This window comes from Elephantulus edwardii, unplaced genomic scaffold (genome assembly GCF_000299155.1).
Source record: "Elephantulus edwardii isolate Elephantulus edwardi_28Jun2011 unplaced genomic scaffold, EleEdw1.0 scaffold00051, whole genome shotgun sequence".
Lineage (NCBI taxonomy): Eukaryota > Metazoa > Chordata > Mammalia > Macroscelidea > Macroscelididae > Elephantulus > Elephantulus edwardii.
Window position 1 is genome coordinate 2,739,156 of NW_006399801.1, and position 13,518 is coordinate 2,752,673.

General features: G+C 38.4%; 1 protein-coding gene across 1 annotated transcript in view; it reads right to left on the reverse strand.

Moving 5' to 3' along the window:
• Nucleotides 1-4,194: 4,194 nt before the first annotated feature.
• IGSF5 (immunoglobulin superfamily, member 5) overlaps nt 4,195-13,518 on the reverse strand; it is a 43,038-nt gene continuing 33,714 nt past the window's right edge. Inside the window, exons 4-5 of the mRNA XM_006886769.1 lie at nt 10,314-10,454; nt 4,195-4,223 (exon numbers count right to left, since the gene is read on the reverse strand). Coding sequence (XP_006886831.1) covers nt 4,195-4,223; nt 10,314-10,454 — 170 coding nt within the window. The remainder of the gene's footprint in view (nt 4,224-10,313; nt 10,455-13,518) is intronic.

Genomic DNA, 13,518 nt, shown 5'->3' on the forward strand with positions numbered 1-13,518 from the left:
TGTTATGCTTGGAGCATCCTGACATGGATTTATGACAGTCCACAAGTCTGGCCATTGGCTTCTCAGAATTGATGAGGATCAGAATGGGATTTCCCAGACATCACCCTCCCATAATTGGAAGAAAATTAACTTTATTTTCTTTACACCCATGGGCTCTAGTGACCAAGTAAAGAAGTGGTCAGCCAATTATGACCCAGAGGTCAAATCCAGCCCACCAAGTGATTTTACAACAACCTTTTATTGAACATACTCATATTTTCTCTTTTATAATGGCTATGGCAACTTTCATGTTCCAATAGCAGTTTTGAGTTGTTGCGAGAAAGACAATACCAAAACTCAAGTCTACTAGCATTGAGTTGATTCTGTCTCCTAATGACCTTCCAGGACACAGTGTCTCACCAGATTTTTGAGGTTGTAAATCTTTGCAGAAGGAGACAATGTGGTTAGTAAAACAACAACAATAAACATTTACTATTGGCCCTTCATAGGAAAAACTGTGCAAATCCTTGAAATAAAGGGGGAAAATAATTCAGCTTCCTAGGAAAGGAAGTTTGGCAATGGATAAAACCAAGTAGTAAAGATATTCATACTCAAACTCTAAGGATTTATTTTAGGTAGAAAATCAAGAATATGTAAAAAGATTTATTCTAAAGAATGTCCATTCATGATTGAATTGAGCACAATGTGAATGAAGAATAATATGAAACACAATGTATACAAACTTTGTAAGCAAACCAGTGTCAAATAAAAATTTAAAAGAAGAACATTCATTTGTAACAACCCAATTAAACAACTCAACAATTTTAAAAGAAATTCCTTTTTTAAAGAAAAAAAAAAAAAAAACACCAGCCAATGTTGCCATTGAGTTGGTTTAAAATTCATGACAACCGCATGTGTCTAAGATGAGGTTGTCTGAGATGAGTGTCCATTTCTGTCCTGAAGAGCCACTGGTGGGTTCAGTCTGTCAGAATAAAGTTAGCCTTTGGGTTAGCATGGCAAATCCTATAGATTCTTCCAGTTAGTTACCAAAAAAAATGCCAAAGGCTACTTCTGGTGAGTGGTGACAAGAGAGGAATTTTTTATTTTCTCAGTCCCTGGCTTATTTGTCCAAGTAATGACAATACCTAATAGACTGGACCTTTGGCTTTTTAAAAAAACATTCAACTAAAATTTATTCCAGTAGACAGAAAAATAAAAGATGTGAAAGGGGTGAATGAAGTATTACTTTATTTTTCTTTTTTAAAATTTTTTTCCTTGTTGTATATTTTATTTTCCCCACACACCCTTCTCCCCCAGCCTTCCTCGCAATGCACCTCTTTTTCCAGATTGTTGTCATACGTATAATGCCTAATCATATATTTATTTTGGACAGTTCTTCCTCTCATCTGATCTAATGCAGTGTTCCTTACCTAGCCACTCTTTTCCCATTCTGTCCCCACCTCCACCCCCTATTTGTCCCACTTCATAACAGCAGTGTTATGCAGTATTTATTTGTCCTTCTGTGACTGAGATATTTCACTCAGCATAATGTCCTCCAGGCTTCTCCATATTGTGCAATGTTTTATGAATTCATGGTTTTTCAGTGCTGCATAACATTCCATTGTGTGACTGCACTACAGTTTTTCTATGCATTCAATTGTTGATGGGCACTTGAGTTGCTTCTATCTCTTTCCTTTTGTTTGAATGCAGCAATAAACAATGGTGTGCCAGTGTGAGCCATGGATCTAGTTTCTTTAAAATACATCCCCAGTAGTAGAATTACTGAGTCAAATGGTATTTCTCTTTCCATTTTTTTTGAAAGAGCATCAGACCATCTTTAACAGTGGCTGTAAAGTTTTACATTCTTACCAGCAATGAATAAGTGTTCCAATCTCTCCACAAACCTTGCCAGCATTTGTTGTTTGCTGGCCTGTTGAATTTTGCTATTGCTGCTGAGGTGAGATGATAGCTCATAGTCCACAGACTGGACTTCATAAAGAAAAATGTTGCATCAGGATGGGAGGAAGACTTGTCTACAATCATCATTATGGAGATGTCACATCTTGCTTGCCAAAAGCAAAGAGGACTTGAAATGCTTGCAGAAGATTGAAGATTATAGCCTTCAACATAAGCTATCTCAACATCAACAAGAAAAAAATCTTCACCACTCGATCAATAGGCCATACCATGATAGGAGAGAAGATTGAAGTCACCACTGACTTCCTCAGTGATTAGATCCACAATTAACACACTTGACATTAGCAGTCAAGAAAGCAAAAGATGTATTACATTGGGTAAATCTGTTATTGAGGACCGTCCTAAGGTGTTAAAGACCAATGACTTCAGTTTAAAGAGAAAGTTACAATTGATCCAAGCATTGGTCTTTTTCATAACTTGCTATACATTTGAAAGCTGAACAATAACAAAGAAAACAGGATAAGACTTGTTGTCTTTGAATTGTGGTGTTGGGGGAGGGGCTGAATCTCCCATAGACTGTCAAAAGAAGAAACAAATAAGTCTTAGAAAAGTGAAGCCAAGGTGTTCCTTCCAGGCAAGGATGGTGATGCCTCACATACTTTTAACATATTGTCAGGAGAGGCCAGTCTTGGAAAAAGATATAATGCTTGGCAAGGTGATGGGTAAGTGAAAGAGAGGAAGACCCTCAACAAGATGGATTTGCACAGTGACTGCAGCAATGGGCTCCTGTGTGTCACAGATGTTGAGGATGGCACAGGATCCGACAAGGTTCAGATCCACTGTTCATACAGTCACTATGAGTTGCACTCAACATGTCAGTTAGTCTGCTGTAGCCTGAAATTTCTAGACATCCATCCAGCTAGTTCCTCTCTCCCACTTCCCCAGAAATTCCAACAGGATCTCTGCCCTGTTCCTTTAACACCCACGAAACAGAACTTGAGATTAGAAAAGTAATTTGTTCTGTAAACTTTCACCCAAATCAAAATAGAAAGTGGGGAAAAGGGCAGCAGTGCAGTAATTGAAAAGGCAAAGCGTGTGTGTATCTGCTGAGTGGAACACTGGGCTACGTGTTCCATTTATTCATCAACTTGAAGCACCAGTCGAGTTTACATTCTGGAGATGCAGATGAAGTTTCCAAACTTATGTGTTTTGTTGTTTGGTTTTCTTTGTGGTTTTTTTTTTTTTTCTGGTACAGGCATAAATAAGAGAGAGGGGGGAAAAACCAAACAAACCAAAAACCAGAATGATGTAAAAAGAAATAGTACTTGAGTTCCTAGCCTTGATTAAAAGTCAAAAGAATGATCACGGTGGACAGTGCCCTCGTGTGGAAAGAGTTGCAAATGCTTGCTGTTAAGTGCTGTCTCACACATTGCCAGGAATGACTGTCCAGTGGGTTTTTCAGAGGCTGTAAATCACAGGGAAGGAGATTGGCCATTTTCCACCTGCAGAGCTGCTAGTGGATTTGAACCACCAGACGGGTGCTGTTTTGGGTTAGCAGTGCAGCTCCCATAGATTACACCGCTGGAGCTCCCTCTGCTCCAATCCATAATGACCCCGTGTATAATAGAATGAAACACTGTCCTGTTCTGTGCCACCCAGACAGGCTCTGGTGTGCTTGAGTCTATTGTAGCTAGATAAATCCAAAACCCAAGCCTTCTAATGTGAAGTTGGTTTTGATTCGATAGGACAGAACAGAACTGTCCAACAGGGTTATCAAGATTATAAATCTTTATGGAAGCCAATTACTACAGTTTTCTCATGCACAGAGGGAGACTGACAACCTTTTGGCAACAGCCAAGCTCACAGCCATTGTACACCAGGGCTAATCAGACACATTTTCCAAAGGAGGGCAAGTCATGTATGTTGCTAGGTATCCTTAAATCAATTCCAACTCATAGCAACACTGTCTGTAAGAATGAAGACAAGATGGATTGACAAGACACTTGTAGCAACAGGCTTAAGTCAGGCCAGGCAGTGAAAAGTCACCTGGTTTATAATTCCAGTTAGCGTTGTCCCAAGAATTTGTGGTTGACATATATACATTTTTGTCTTTTCTATTTCCAGTACTTGATGTTTGGGAAGGGAGCTCTAGGCCTAGAGATAAGAAGCTGTACTGCAATCCAAAGTCCCAGGGAATTATAGATTGCATTTCCCTGGGAAATACTGTGTATGTATGGGGGGGGGGCCATGTGCACAGTTTGATGTGCTTATTTTTAAAAAATTGATGTAATTTCAAGCTTACCTTATTTCACTTTGATAACCAGATTCTGAAAAAAGGAACAAAAAAGGAATCAGCAAAATTGGAATACTTGTCCTGAAAACAAATGTATTGCTTTTCATAGTACCCTTGATATTTTGAAATATTACATAAACAAATACTTATAACTCAGTAGGCATCATTCATTCCATCTAACCCAAATTACCAAATGACTCCTACGCAAATGGTCTTGGAACTCAAAATTGATTATTCAGGGGAAAAAATATGCCCTGCTACCAGACATGTAGTAGATAGCAAAGAAGTATTTGATGAATGAATCTGATTCAGCAGAGTATGAAAATGTTATTCCATGTTTCATACTATTATCAGAGTAGCTCAGTCTACTGTGTACTGTGTACTACTATGCTGAACACAGCTGTGCTTTGCATGGTCTCATTTGATCACGGTAACAGCCCATAAATTAGGCTTAATGCTGCCACATTTTTAACTTATATGTGATTATGTAGTACTGTATTTGTTTATTAACAAAAAATGCAAGCAAGATCCTGCTGAAATTATCCAAAAATTACTGGAACAGCACTACAACAGAGAAGTGCCAGGTGTGTAAGCTGGATTTAGAAGAGGCCATGGCACTAGTAATATATTATAGCTAATGTTAGATGGATCTTGGCTGGAAGCAGAGAAGACCAGAGGAAGGTCTCGTTTCATTGGTTATGCAAAGACATTTGACTGTATGGATCACAACAAACTGTGGTTAACTCAGAAGAATGGGAACCCCAGAACACTTTAGTGTGCTTATGTGAAAACCTATGCTTGGATCAAGAGACAGTCATCAGAGCAGAGCAAGGAAACGCTGAATAAGTCAAAATGAGGGGGGGGGAAAGGGGGATGTGTCCTATCTCCATACCTTTTATATCTCTATGTGGTACAGATCATTTGGGAGGGCTGAGCTTTTTAAGGAAGAATGAGGCATCAGGATTGGAGGAAGATTTATCAATAACCTTTTTCTTTCTTTTTTTTTTTTTTTTGGGATGGCACAACCTTGCTTGCCAAAACTGACAAGGACCTGAGACATTTTCTGCAGAAGATCAAGGACTGCATCTTCAGCATGGATTGAAGCTCTACATTAAGACAATAAAGATTCTCACCACTGGGCCAACTGGCAGCATCATGATAAACAGCAAAGAGATTGAGATTGTTAACAGCTTCAGTTTGTTTGGCTCCCCTCTTAGCACAAGAAACCAGGAAATCATAAGACAAACTGCACTGGGAAAATCTGATGTCAGGGACCTCTTCAGAGTACTGAAGAGCAATGATGTCTGTCTAGAGACAAGGTGCACCTGATCCAGTCCATGGCCATCACAATTACTTGTTACGCATCAGAAAGCTGGACAATGGCTAAGGATGATATAGAAGAAGAATTCATGCCTTTGAATTATGATGCTGTAGAAGAATACCAAATATACCATAGAATGTAAAGAGAAAAAAACAGGTTCATCCTCGAGACGATGAAACCAAGTTGATACTGGGAGAAAAGGATTTTGAAGATCAGTCTGGCATACTTTGCACATGTTGCAAGGAGGGACCATTCCTTGGTGAGGGACATCATGTTTGGAAGGATGGAGGGACAGCACAAGAAGAAAAGACCCAGGATGAGATTAATTGACTCAATGACTGGGTCATGAGGGAAACTGTGTCACAGACAATGAAATTGGCTCAAGATAGAGGAGGATTTGGAGCTGTTGTACATAGGGTCACTATGAGTCACAATTGACTTGATGACACATAACAACATCATCAATATTTCTTTATTTCTGTGTATCACTGCATTGAAACTGACTCATAGCTAACCCTTCAGCATCTTTCCAGAGACAGTTTAATGGCATGGGTGGAGACTGTTCATCTTTTTCCCCACAGAACAGCTGATGGATTTAAACTTGTGTGCTTTTGGGATTCCAGCACTGCTCCTTACCACTAGGCTACTAGAGTTCCTCTCCAAATTACTGAGAATCACTACTGTCCATTTGAGGACTAAGGTGTATCTGACTCACACCACAGCCCTTTCAGTTATTTGTTATGCATCTGAGAGCTGGGCAGTGAATAAGGATTACAGAAAAAAAATTGATGCATTTAAACTGTGGTGATGGAGAACAGTATTGAATATCCCATGGACTGCCAAAAGAACAACAGCTATGTCTTGGAGAGGGTGTAGCCAGAGTGCTTTTTGGAGGCAAAGATGATGAAGGTTTATCTCACATACTTTAGGCATGCTGATAAGAGAGGTGATTCCTTGGGAACATGCTCCTGCGTGTTGCTTTCTAGAACGATTGTACCATTTTATAATTCCACCAACACTGTATTAGAGTTCCAATCTCTCCACACTATCTCTGACATTTATTACTGCTGTCCTGTTAAACTTTGCTACTGCTATTTAAAGTGTGACAGTAACTCATTGTAGTTTTTATTTTCGTCTCTCTTATTTTCATTGATTTTGAGCATTTCTTCATTTGTCTATTGGCCATCTGAATGTCTTCCTCTTCGAAAGATCTATCCATATCTTTTGCCCATTTTGTAATTGGGTTGTCAGACATTTTCTTGTTGTTCCTATAGTAGTCTATAAATTTTTGTTAATGAGTCTCTTGAATGAGGTGTTATTCCAAAATGTTTTTTCCAGTCAGCTGGTTTTCTTTTCACCTATTGAAAAAGGATTTTAAGGCACACAGGGAATTAATTTTTAGCAGGTCCCATTCATCAGTGTTATCCTCCCCTTACTGTGTATTTCTGGCTGTATTTGCCAGTCTCTTTTTACCATAGACTATGCCTTCTAAGTTTAATCCCATTTTTTCTCTTAAGATCTTTATGGTTTGGGGCTCTTCCCCTAGGTCTCAAATCCACCTTGAGTTGATTTTTGTACGTGGTGTGAAATATGGATACTCTTTCAGCTTTCTACAGGTAGAAGTCAAATTTCACCAGCATTATTTGTTGAAGAAGTTGTTTTCCCCCCTCATGATAGGTTTTATTTTCTTAGTGAACACCAGTTGTTAACCCATATACATGAGTTTATTTCGAATTTCTCGATTCTATTCCATTGATTTAAGTGTTTGTCATTTACCGGTGCTATGCTGTTTTGGTTATTATAGGTTCTGAGATCAGGGAGTGCTAGGCCACCCACTTCACTTTTGTTTTTTAGACATGATTTGTTTGTTCAGGGTCTCTTTCCTTTCCAAATGAACTTACCTTTTCTATCTCTTTGAAAAATAAATTTGGTATCTGTATTGGATTGTGTTGAACAGGTAGATTACTTTTGGTAGGATTATAATTTTCTCTATATTAGTGTTCCTATCCATGAACAAGTCACCTTCTTCCATTTAGTTAGGTCTCTTCTTGTTTCTTGCAGTAGTGTTTTTCACTTTTATTTACAAAGGTCTTTGTTCCCAAGTACTTCACACTGGAGTCAGCTATTGTAAATGGTATTGTTTTCTTGGTTCACTTCTCTGAGTTTCCTTTGTTACTGAAGAGGATTCCCATTGATTTTTGTATCTTGAACTTATATCTTGCCACTCTACTGAATTGATATAGTAGGTCTAGTAGTGTTTTTGTTGATTTATTGGAGTTTTCTGTGTATGCTATCATATCATCTGCGTATAGTGAGAGTTGCACCATTTCTTTCTTGATCTGTATGTCTCTTATTTCCTTCTTCTGTCGTATTGCCCTAGCAAGTACTTCCAATACAATACTCAATAGAAGTCGTGCAAGTGGGCATCCTTTTATGGCTCCTGTTCTCAGAGGGAATGCCTTTAGTTTTTCTGAATGCATTAATATTTAATATTAATGTTAAAGCCCACCACTGTTGAGTCAGTTCTGATTCATAGTGATCCTCCATTGAGGTTTCAAAGCTGTAAATCTTAGCAGAAGGTGATTGCCCGTCTTTCTCTCGCAGAGCAGATGGTGGATTCAACTCACTGCTGCTTTGGTTAGCAGCCCAATATGTTACACCCTATGACACCAGGGTGCCTTACTATTAAAGTCAGATAACAACAAGGATATTAATAGACAATATTGACTCGATTTCATACATAAGTTAATATTAATTTATATTCATTTTTAAATATTGAAACTGATTTTTACTGGGCCCTTAATATTTATGTTAAAGAGTCATTTTCATAGTGAATTGCACCTGATGGCAATAGAGGAGGGTGGAGGATTTTAAATAGGTGTTCACAGGTATGTTCTTAGAGCGACTGGTATTTGCAACAGAAAAGGAAAAGGAAAATGACTCACTTTTATATGGGCTTTTTCCTAGCAAAGTGAATTAAAGAGCAAAAGCTAAAACATAAAATTCCACATGTATTAATTTATACCATTTGCACCAAACTTTTGTGGTGGTAGTGTTTTTAGATGCCATAGAGTATGACTCAGAGCAACCCTATGAACAGACCTGTATCCTGTGCTACTCTGTACCACCCTCATCATCTTTCATACACTAGTATCAATTGCTGCAGTCACCATGTCAATCCACCTTCTTGGGATCTTCCTCTCTTTCATTGACTCTCCACCTTTCCAAGTGTGATATCCTTTTCCAAAGAATTGTCTCTCTTAACAACATGTCCAAAGTATGAGAGATGAATCTTCATCATCCTTGCCTCCAAGGAATATTCTGGTTGCACCTTTGCCAAGACGTATCTGTTCCTTCTCTTGGCAGCCAGGGGGATATCCAGCACTCTTCTCCAACATGACAGCTAACAGGTATCAATCCATCTTTTGTCATCCTTGTTTATTGTCTAGCTCTCAGATGCATAGCAAGTAACTGAAAAGACCATGGCCTAAGACTTGTTTTTCTTCCCACTTTGTAAGTAAGGAAACTAAGAATAAAGGAAACACTTTCACATATGACCTATTTAGGTACCAACCTTCTCACAGAATTCTTTCAGAATAAACAATAGTCTAAAAGAAGCAGAGAGTCCAAATAATATCTTGCAATAACTCCACAATTGTTAATGTTCAAAATGATAATCTGAAGGTGTTGGACAATTCATAATGACATCTGAATGAAAAATCAAACCATGGTCAATAGTTGTTTACAGTTCTGTATGCTGAAGGTAACTCCCAGGTGGAGAGTGTACCTATCTAATCAGGTCAATAGGAATTTACATTTTATTCCCTGATTCCCAGATATAAAGTCATATTACAAAATCAATTCTCCAGTTGCAAAACAAGTTCATGGAGGAATTCAAGGTAGACCATTAGCCTGTTTAAGGCTAAATCAAGTATTTCACATGGAATACCTCCATAAGACAGTAATTCCAGTGCAAGAGAGCACAGTGCCTGTAACCATTAAAAAAAGTGTTTCACAAATTGCAAGATGACAGTGTTGATGATAGCAGAAACTCAAGGTACACCAACAAAATTCTGATTTTAAGAGAAATAATTTACTTGTTCAAAATATACAAATAAGAATAGATGAACTTTTATGAGATAAAAATACAAATATAGAAACATGTATTAGCACATGGCAGGTCCTAGGCTTGCTACATAATACAGAATGCTTCAGCTTCCAAAGTCACCAAACTACCCAACTCTACATTGAATACACTCAGCATTGATCTGACTCCCAAAAAAGCCTTCACCCCCTATACCTTGGAGTATTTCAGAAAATTTCATTCAGGAGAAATTTTAAATTAAGGCAACCTTTTTATTCTATTATAGTTAATAATACTCTTTTTCCTTCAACCACTGTATCAGCACTCATCTATAAAGACAGCTTTGGAATTCCACAGATTAGGAGAAAACCATTAAGTGTGTTTAGATAGGTGAAGATTAGAAAGGCTCTAGCATATACAGATTACAATAACCATGGATCCTTCTCTATAAGCCTAGATTCAAATAAACAGTGTCTTTGATTAGAAATATATCCATGTTACCACTTTCTCAAAATTGTAAACATTCTAGTTTCCAGGAAGTGTAATCAGTTAAAATCCAACACCGATGAAATGACTCTTTGCCTTAACAGAGTACTTTCTTCTTAAATATCTTTTAAGGCCTTAGAAAGCTAAGATATCTTAGAAAGAGCTGATGCACGTCAACTTCTTATAGCAAATTTCCAAAGTTATATAGAAATCTATATGAACAAAAATATTACCTTTTTCCTCTCTCCTGGAGACACAACAGCAGCAGAATATTATAATCAGAACAATTATCAGGATCAAAAGCAATGAAAATGACACTGCAAGGAGAATGATCGCCCAAGTGGGCAATGATGTGCCTGGTTTATCAATATTGCCTATAAATTGAGAGGAGAGAAAAACACTTTAGTGATGTTTGTTACTGTCTCTGATATGCAATCACTGGTTCTGCTTTCAGATAATATTAAAACTATCTGTCACATAACGGTAAGGTGTAGTATGCCAACTTCTTATCAATTTGTTTAATTATTTGATACTCTACAGTCTCTTCCATTACAATACTAATTACCGCTAATAAATAATTACTTAGTAACAAAATAGTTTTCAAGTATTAGTTGATTAACATCTCTATTCCTGATGGGCAGATAAGGCTAGGCTCCAAATTTCTGCAGTTGAAATTGTGATCAACATGGGCATATATTTTCTATTCAGTCAAGAAACATTTATGCAACACCTATTACTTGACTCTGGGACAGTGTAGTTCCGTGATAGAATTCTCACCCTCACAGGAGAGACTTCCCAGCCAATGCAGCTCAAGAACAGACATCACCCATTTGTCAGTGAGGTTTGGATGTTGCTATGATGCTAAACAGGCTTCAGTGCAGTATTCCCTTTAAAGCAAATTAGGAAGAAAGGCCTGTTGGTCTGCTTCCAAAAATAAGCCAAAGTAAAATGTATGGATCACAATGATTTTATCTATAACCAGTCATGTGGCTGGACCAAGACGAGGCTGTGCTTCCTTTCTGTGCATGGAGCTTCCACAAATCAAGGTCATATAGCCAAGTGAGTCAGGGAATGAGCTGTCAACCAGAAGGCAGGCAGACACAGTTGCTCTGAGGGAGAAAGATGGGCAATCTCCTCCCATGCAATGTATAGCCTCTGAAAACCTCCTAGAGGGCCAGCAGTTGGACAAAACTGGAAGAAAGTAATTTAGTCTTCATTTCTACATCCCCAGCCCTCAAGATTCTAATTTGTTTGGTTTTGGTTTTGTTTGTTACTGTTGTGTCCCACTGAATCAGATCTGACAGGCACAAGAGGAGATTAACCCTCCCTTTCCAGCACAGCATCTGGTGGATTCGAACAGCATGCCTTCAGGATTGCAGTGCAGCTTCTTGCCAGTAGGCCACCAGAACTCCCTGTAAGATTCTAGTTATTATTGCTGTGTGCTGTTGAATGTACTTAGCTCTACTACAGGACAGAGTAGAACTGCCTCATAGGGTTTTCTAAGTTTAAACTTTGAGGAAGCAGATTGCCAAAGTCTTTTCTCCCACAGAATGGGTGGCAGGTTCCTACCAGATTTCCTATTTAGCAGCTGAGTACTTAACCACTGTGCCACCAGGACTCCTTCAAGGCTCTGGAGCACCAAGAAAATCAGGACAAATGAAGGAAGGATCACTTCTCAAAGCAACTGGTTCAAGGTCTCTCCTACTATCCCTAAACCAATGCACAAAATATGTTTCTTCTGAAGTTGAAGTATTTTTAAAAACTCCTCACAACATTTCCTCTCCAGTGTCTTCTTTTCCCTCTTATTTTATAGGACATTTTACAGTTGAAAAAGAGAAGGCATAAGAAAAGGCAAACACACCAAAGTAAAAGAGAGGGGGGAGGGGAAAAGAGAAAGAAATAATTTTGAGGTTTTACAGCCATACTATTGCCAAAGATGCCCCAAACAATGGCCACCTAAATCCAAATTTAACTAAAAATTCTAATTTCATTAAAATTCTGTCCCCTGAGCTGCCCAGCCACATTTCAGTTTTCAGTCGCAGTAAGTTTGCGACATCTCCATCATCACAGAGAGTCCTGTTTAACATCTCTGTTACTGGCTTATGGAAATTTCATTAACTACCTCCAATAATACCACCAAGTCAATTTAAACTCAAGAAAGCCCCATGCATATTAGGTTAGATTTGTATCTCGTGGACTTTTACAGGATGTGAAATTTCAGAAGCAGATTGCCAGGCCTTTCTTCTGAGGTACCTCTGAGTGGGTTTGAATTGCCAACCATTTAGTAACTAGCCAAGCATTTATCTATTTGGAACACTGAACATTGCTTTTCCAAAGACAGCCCTTACCTAGTATTTTACTTCTCCCAATTGAACTAGTTGAAATCATATTATAAACATTCATGTTGATGCATTTAAGCATGATTATTATTCCATAAAAATCTGTGAATACTAAGTGCTTAGGTGCTCTCTCAATGTAAATAAATGCATGTAGTTTTAATAGATATTAGAGCTAAACAATGAATAAGGTTTACAGAACAATCGATGTCTTTGAGTTGTAATGCTGGAGAAGAGTGTTGAATATCTCATGAACATTTAAAGGACAAATATGTCTTGGAGAAAGTGCAACCAGAAAGTGCTAGGAGACAAGAATGGTGAAACTTCTCACATACTTTGGGCATGTTTTTAGGAGAGGCTATTCCTTGGAAAGGGAAATCATGCTTGGAAAGGTAAAGGGTCAGCAAAAGAAAGGAAGACCCTCAACCAGATGGATTGATACAGTGACTTTGGCTTTAGGCTCAACTTTGCATAGAATAGGATAGCGTTCTGATTTGTTGTTCATAGGATTACTATCCTGTACCTGTACATTTTCAATCTACATGCAGATCAGATCATATGGGAAGCTGGGCTTTATGAGGAGGAATATGGCATCAGGATTAGAGAACACTTATAAACAACCTACGTTATGCAGATGATACAACCTTGCTTACTGAAAATGAGCAGGACCTGAAGTGCTTGCTGCAGAAGGTGAAGGACTGTAGGTCTTCAGTATGGATGGAAGCTCAACATCAAGAAGACAGAAAATTTTCACCTTTGGGCCCACTGGCAGCACCATGATGGATGGAGAAGAGTTTGAGGTTGTTAACAGCTTGCTTGGCTCCACAATCAACACCCTTGGCACTATTGTTGTTAAGTGCTATCGAGTCATAGAGGACTCATAGTGACCCTATGAACGAAAGGCCTGAACATTTGTTTAACTTTCATCATTTCTCCAAGTTCATAGAGTTTCCAGAGGCAAGCTATTGCCATTCCTGCTTCTGAGCTTGTTTTAATCGGGGAGCTCCACCAAACAGCAGTCAGGAAATCAAGACAAATTGCACTGGGAAAATCTACTGTCAGGGACTTCTCCAGAGTACTGAGAACCAACAATGTCAGTCTA